Source organism: Protopterus annectens, chromosome 5.part0 (genome assembly GCF_019279795.1).
Source record: "Protopterus annectens isolate FY-2018-M chromosome 5.part0, PAN1.0, whole genome shotgun sequence".
In the NCBI taxonomy this organism is placed as follows: Eukaryota; Metazoa; Chordata; order Ceratodontiformes; family Protopteridae; genus Protopterus; species Protopterus annectens.
In genome coordinates this window covers 1,311,468,789-1,311,476,678 of record NC_056735.1, presented here as the reverse complement: position 1 = coordinate 1,311,476,678, position 7,890 = coordinate 1,311,468,789, and the positions used below count along the sequence as shown (strand labels likewise).

At 37.6% G+C, this 7,890-nt stretch overlaps 1 protein-coding gene across 1 annotated transcript; it reads right to left on the bottom strand.

Moving 5' to 3' along the window:
• Nucleotides 1–5,822: 5,822 nt before the first annotated feature.
• LOC122802360 (microtubule-associated protein P320-like) lies at nucleotides 5,823–6,518 on the bottom strand. Its single transcript, XM_044071995.1, has one exon. The coding sequence runs from the start codon at nucleotides 6,516–6,518 to the stop codon at nucleotides 5,823–5,825; it is 696 nt and encodes a 231-aa protein (XP_043927930.1).
• Between the last annotated feature and the right edge of the window lie 1,372 nt (nucleotides 6,519–7,890).

Genomic DNA, 7,890 nt, shown 5'->3' with positions numbered 1-7,890 from the left:
ACAGCATTAACAGAACATTGATAATCCAGAAAGAGGCAGAATGTAAGAAAATACCACTGTTATTGGTAGTACTTGATGCAGAGAAAGCATTTGACAAAGTAGACTGGGACTTTCTTGCACAAGGCAATGGAAGCATTTGCTTTCCCTGATACAATTATAAGGTTGATTAGGAGTATATACGAGGGATTGGAGGTAAAAATTAAAGTAGGTTTGGTCCTCTCTGATAATTTCTGCTTGAGCAGAGGAACCAGGCACTGGTGTCCTCTTTCCCATTTGTTATTTGCATTATATTTAGAACCACTGGCAATGAAAATAAGGGACTCAGAAATTCAAGTATATAGTTGGTGTGGCAGTCAAGAAAAGCTGGTTCTATTTACAGATGATATTATTTTATACATGACAAAACCAGAAAAGGACATCACAGTTTTATGGAATATTTTAAGACAGTTTCAAATCCTTTCAGGATGCAAAATTAATGAAGCTGAAACAAAAGTGATAGCAGTAAATGATGTACCCACACACAAATTGGTCCAACAATATCCATAGTTATGGGACATGATAAAATGAAGTATTTAGGAGTATGGATCAGAAATTACTTTGTTGTGGCAGCTAAGGATATGTGGGAAGAGACTAAACAGAAGATAATATAAAAATTGAGAAACTGGAGGCTTTGTTTTATGGATATGGATATGTTTTAGTCCCTTTAATTTTATATCCGGGTCAGGCATATTTTTATCAATCAGAGGAAAAGCTGTGTTTAGCAATTGAAAAAGAGCTGAAGGATATTATCTTGGGAGAGGAAGATGGCAAGGGTCAAGTGGGATAAGCTGATTCTTCCAATAGAACAAGGTGGACTAGGATTACCCAATTTGAGGGGCTATTTTAGAGCAGTACAGTTAGGGCTTCTATATATAACACAAGCAGAAAACTATAATTCAAAGGGGAAAGAGATGATACGGGAGGGAGCTCAAGAAACAAGAAGAGACTGAGATTATGAATGCAGACTCTTAAGGAGAATGACAATGATCATACAGAATGTTATATTCATAAAATAGCAGGGAGTATTTTAAGAACTAAACCAACATAGGAATGGAGAAAAAAGAATCTGCCGATAGGGATGACTGCTGTTAGGGATGCAGACAATAGGCAAGTGGGGGCTGGAATTTATTGGAGAAAACTGGCAAAGGAAACAAGATATTGAGAACAAATAACTAGAAAGGGAAAAGTAATAGAAAGGGAAAATGCCAAGAATTTATTTGGACTGCAGGTTAGAGATTGCCTTCCCTATCAAGGATTGATATCAGAGTATAGGCAAAGAGAAAGAAATAGGTGGGTCTTAAATGAAAGACCAGCACTGTGTTTTAATAGAATCTAGAACAGAAGCTGCCAATAAGAAAGGAATAATTAGTAGAGCATATAAAATATTGCATGATAACTATAAGAATCAATCAGTGAAGCTTAGAAAGGATTGGGAAGAGAGACTGGATAAGCAATTCACAAAGAGACAATGGAGGGTACATGTATATCTCCCAAATATGCAACAAAGTCTAGAAGATTTAGGATCTTTGGCTGGAAGTGTTTACATAGATATTTTATACCCCAAGTAGACTCCAAAGAATTTTTCCTCAGGTGGATAACAAATGTTGGAGGTGTAACAGATAAGAAAGAGATGGTTGGGAACATGTTTTTTGTGAGGGCAGTGAGACTGCATACTTTATAGATTCCCTGTGGAACACTCTGTCAGGGATACTAGGTGAGCAGACTGGCTTGACTGGAGAGATGATTTTTTTTGAGCTATGATAAAGAATCGGCATTGCCTAGACATAGCAAAGACTCGATTAGTCTAATTATTGTGGCTGCCAAAAAAGCAATTACTATAAAATGGAAATCAAAGTCTAAACCAACTTTACTAGCAGTAGTGAATATAGTAACAGAGATAAAACAACTGGAACTGGGATCTTTACAAAAGGGAAGAAGCAAACTACATAGGAAAAAAAACGGGAATTGTGGGAACAATATATGCAGAGAAGGAACAAGGTTTAAAAGAAGGCAGGATTTGGATGAGCTGTATAATGATTAACTGACAATGACCAGTTAGATTATAAGTGATGGAGAATGTTTGCAACTACAGTTGTTTCAACTGTGTCTGTGATGCATGATGTTTGCAACTAAAGTGGTATCACTCTGTTTTTCATTTATATAAATGTAAGATTACCTATGTCATATGTGATAATTTAATAAAAAATGTTTTTTTGTTAAAAAAAGAATGTACATAGTATAAATTATACTGCTCAGGGTAGTATCAAAATGTATATCGTATAAATTAGAATACTCAGAGCAGTGTTGGAATATTCATGGTATAAATTAGAATGCTCAGAGTAGTATCAGAATGTAGATGGTATAAATCAGAATGCTCATAACTGTATTAGAACATACATGGTATAAATAAGAATATTTAAAGTTGCATTAGAATAAACATGGCATAAATCAGAATACAATACTCAGAGCAGATTAAGAATGTACGTAGTATAAATCAGAAAATTCAGAGCAGTGTCAGAATGTAAATGTTATGCTTAGAATAGTATCATAATGGACATGGTAGAAATTACAATTCTCAGAGCAGTATCAGAACATAAATGGTATAAATTAGAATACTCAAAGCAGTATCAGAATGTATGTGGTATCAATTAGAGTAGTGTCAGAATACACATGGTATGCTGTGAGCCGTATTACAATGTACATTGCATAAAGTACAATGCTCAGACCAATATCAGAATGTACAGGGTCTAAATTAGAATGCTTAGAGCAGTATTAGAACATATGTGGTATAAATTAGAATGCTGAGAGCAGTATTAGAATGTACATTGAATAAATTAAAATGCTCAGAGCAGTATCAGAATGTACATGAAATAAATTAGAATGTGCAGAACAGTTTCAGAATGTACATGGTATAAATTAACACACTCAGAGCAGTATCAGAATGCTCAGAACACTATCAGATTGTACGTGGTCTACATTAGAGTGTTCAGAGCAGCATCAGAATGTACATAGTATGCGCACAGCAGTATCAGAATATACATGATATAAATTAGAATGCATTGGGTATAAATTAGAATGCTCAGAGCAGTATCAGAATGTACACTGTATTAATTAGAAGGCTCAGAGAGTATCAGAACTCTCAGAGCAGTATTATAATGTACATGGTATGCTCAGAGCAGTATCAAACATACATGGTATAAATGAGTACACTCAGAGCAGTATCAGAATGTAGATGGTATAAATTAGAATGCTCAGAAAAGTATCAGAATGTACATGGTATAAATTAGTACATTCAGAGCAATACCAGAATGCACATGGTATAAATCAGAACACTCAGAGCATTATCAGAACGTACATGGCATAAATCAGAATGTTCAATGCAGTATCAGAATGTGCATAGTATAAGATCTATAAATACTCTTGAAGTACTTACTGCAACATAAAGTTGGTTGTTATACTTCAACCACAGTATTTTTGGTGCAGCCATTGCTTACCCTTTCTGAGGATCCCTTGTTACTCAGACTACACTGCATTGTTGACCAAAGAGTAAAAGGCACTGTGCAGTCCTACATTCAGTCTGCCTGGCAGCAGCAGATTCTTGATATTGGCATTTTTCTATGCCTCCAGAGTGTCACAGTTCTTTTTTCACCTCAGATCTGTTCTGCTGTGGATCATAAACCCTAACCCCACAGACCACTTTATTCTCCTCCTGGAAAAGCAGATCAAATCCTGACATAAGCCTTCTGACAGTCAAAATGTTCCTCATGGACTCTTCATTGGTGAAGTCACCACCCCTCCATCAAGGCAAATTTGAGAGGTGAGGCATCATATGCAGAGCCATTGGGGGTGAGTGAATTTTTGAATAGGGAGGGGATGGGAACTCTAACTTGGCTTGAGTGAATGTGTGACATAAGTTCAACATTGCACCCAGTGTCACTCCCACTGAAGCTTTTCTACTGTACTGCTACAGGAAATGGTAGCCTGTTTTACATCAACCCCCCTTAGTAGATACCCTCCATCTTTTCCCAGTGATAGATGTGCCAAAACATCACCTAATCCTACTAACCCACACTGCTCCTCCAGTACCAAGCCACATGTCAATTTAATTTCATCTGACCAGACATCAGGGCTTCATTCTCTTTGTGCCACAGTGCTGGGTATGCAAGGTATCCAGTTCCACAAAGAATGTCAAAGGAATCACTAAGGAATTTATAAATATTTTGAATAGGCTACTAGGTTACAGTTTGCAGTCTGGTGGAAACTCCAGTTCTCAGACTATTTTGTTCCATCTTGAGGCAACAAAAAGAACCTAGAGACTTTTATTTGTTGCATGAGTAAAGCTAGGTTCAGGTATCAACACTCAAGGGCTTTCCTAGTTTTTCAGTTACTCAAAAAATACAATTTACGTATTCAAGAAAATAAATAAAACTGGCAGGGTTGTTTTCAAGTACTGGAAAAGCTACATCCTTGAAATGTTGCCCCCTTTTGGAAAGACCATGTTTTCTGGCAGCATGACTACATTTCAGTTTGAAAGAAGTTCCTTCTGCTACAGCGGATTACCTCTTGGAAACTTTAGTAATAAGAGTACAAATTATATGCTATCATACTATTCAGGGAATGTAAAATTATTTCTGCTCCACTGTCATTCTTCCAAGAATATAAGCACATATATTCACTGAAATGGACAGAAATAATCAGACAGCTATTTGAATAGGAGTAAGTTATCAGTATAGTTTCTTTCCAATATTCCTTTTTAGTAAAATGCACAAAACAAACGAGATATGTTGTGAAGAAGAAACATTCTGTGTAGGTACTGTTTTTTAGGACATGCATGAGGATTTTTAGTATTAGAGATACATTAATGTATTTATGAAAAGAAAATGCTTTTACACAGACAGCAAACTAATTACTTTACAATGCACATTGCAGCACTGATCCTTCATGCTGCACAATATTGCACTGATTCATTCACAGAGCATTCTGGAGTGCAGATTCCTTCACACTATACAGTGGAGTGCAGATTCCTTCACACTGCACAATTAAGTGAAATTCCTTCACACTGCACACTACAGTGCACATTTCTTCACGCAGCCCACTGAAGTGTGATTCCTTCACACTGCACACTGGAGTGCACATTCCTTTACACAGCACACTGAACTATGATTCCTTCACACTGCACATTGGAGTGCACATTTCATCGTACAGCACACTGAAGTGAGATTGCTACACACTGCACATTGGGGTTCACGTTTCTTCATACAGCACACTGAAGTGTGATTCCTTCACGCTGCACATTGGAGTGCACATTTCTTCATACAGCACACTGAAGTGTGATTACTTCACACTGCACATTGGAGTGCACATTTCTTCATACAGCACACTGAAGTGTGATTCCTTCACACTGCACATTGGAGTGCACATTTCTTCATACAGCACACTGAAGTGTGATTCCTTCACACTGCACATTGAGTGCACATTTCTTCATACAGCACACTGAAGTGTGATTCCTTCACACTGCACATTGGAGTGCACATTTCTTCATACAGCACACTGAAGTGTGATTCCTTCACACTGCACATTGGAGTGCACATTTCTTCATACAGCACACTGAAGTGTGATTCCTTCACACTGCACATTGGAGTGCACATTTCTTCGTACAGCACACTGAGGTGAGATTGCTACACACTGCACATTGGGGTGCACGTTTCTTCATACAGCACACTGAAGTGTGATTCCTTCACACTGCACACTGGAGTGCACATTCCTTTACACAGCGCACTGAACTATGATTCCTTCACACTGCACATTGGGGTGCATGTTTCTTCATACAGCACACTGAAGTGTGATTCCTTCACACTGCACATTGGAGTGCACATTTCTTCATACAGCACACTGAAGTGTGATTCCTTCACACTGCGCATTGGAGTGCACATTTCTTCATACAGCACACTGAAGTGTGATTCCTTCACACTGCACATTGGAGTGCACATTTCTTCATACAGCACACTGAAGTGTGATTCCTTCACACTGCACATTGGAGTGCACATTTCTTCATACAGCACACTGAAGTGTGATTCTTTCACACTGCACATTGGAGTGCACATTTCTTCATGCAGCACACTGAAGTGTGATTCCTTCACACTGCACATTGGAGTGCACATTTCTTTATACAGCACACTGAAGTGTGATTCCTTCACACTGCACATTGGAGTGCACATTTCTTCATACAGCACACTGAAGTGTAATTCCTTCACACTGCACATTGGAGTGCACATTTCTTCATACAGCACACTGAAGTGTGATTCCTTCACACTGCACATTGGAGTGCACATTTCTTCATACAGCACACTAAAGTGTGATTCTTTCACACTGCACATTGGAGTGCACATGTCTTTATGCGGTACACTGAAGTGAGATTTCTTTGTACAGCACACTGGAGTGCACATTCCTTTGCACAGCTCACTGAAGTGTGATACCATATACAAATACTTTTGCAGTAATTAGTGCAGCATAAGGTCAGTTGTTTTACTCCATCCGCAGTATTTTTTTTTCTGTGCAGTCATTGCTTCCACTCTGTGGAGCTGATTTTTTCATACTCTGCAGTGGAGTGTCAATTCTTTCATGTTATACAATGGAGTACTGATTCCCTTACACAGCACATTGCTGTACTAATAGCCGTGCAAAATCTATTTACTTTATCCTGCTTATTTTCATCACAATCCTAATAATATCTACATTTTGTCATTTTGTCCATTTTTCCAGTTTCCTTTCACACCTTTTCAGTTTCTAGTCTATTCCATTATTTTACCACTCTTGGACATAACAGAAAAAGCATGCTCTTTTTTTCTTTCATATGTGACATATTGTGCACAATCTTTCACTCATTGTTTTGTAAATCATTTGCCCTTTTACTGGTAATTTGCTGTACATCAATTTTCACATAAAGTCCTTGTCTTTTACATTCATTCAAAAATATTTAATTGTCTTTTTAATTTAATTTTTCTCCTCACTTAAATGTGACCAAGGACCAACATAATAAAATTTCTCCATAATTTCCTCATACCATTTTCTCTTACTCTGATCTATCCTTAGCTTATTTTCCATTACTGATTTTTTTCTTATATTATATCACCTTTCCTTCTCCTTGACATCTGTCTCTCTTTAAACTTCTTTTTTTCTAAGCGTCCGTATACTTGATATTTAAAATATATTGCTACACGTCTTTTTCTTTTTCTTGTTCCAAGATAAACAATATCCTGTGTAAATGTAAAGATGCCAGATGCATCACCGGTTTCATTAAATTCAGTCTTCCCTTGTCAATTGAATTGACAACACTCCTCTTTTAATAGGGTTTAACACTGAGCCCCAGACTATAATAAAAACATACCTATAACAACTTTTTTCTATTTTATGTAGGAAGGAAAATACATTCCTCAAATAACTTAATTTGTCTAACAAATTGTTTCTGAACATCAGTCTGAAACCTTGCCAGGGCCAGTCTTAGGCCAGTTGGACCTATTTAGCCCATTAGGGTCCTGCTCCCTTAGGGGGGAGGGCCCCACAGTACCTCAGGATAGGGTAAATATGCTTCGCATGACTCAGAGATTTTGAAAAAGCTCAACAGTTTTATGTGTTTTTTACAAAACACATTGGCTATCACAAGTTATGAGAATTAACTGGATAAGGAAGTCTAGCCATTTAGACCAAGTGAGGGAGAAGACTGGAAGCCCATGAAGGTATTTAGGGGGTAATACTAGATGAGAGTGTATAATGGACTCCACAGTCTTCCCACAACCATTAAGCACAATTCCACTGACTCCAGTACTTCCTGCCATCTGAAGGCAGTGAGCA

Bases quoted from the DNA above. Each gene is read 5' to 3' on its own strand.
- LOC122802360 (XM_044071995.1), bottom strand. From the start codon at position 6,518: ATGGTATCACACTTCAGTGAGCTGTGCAAAGGAATGTGCACTCCAGTG.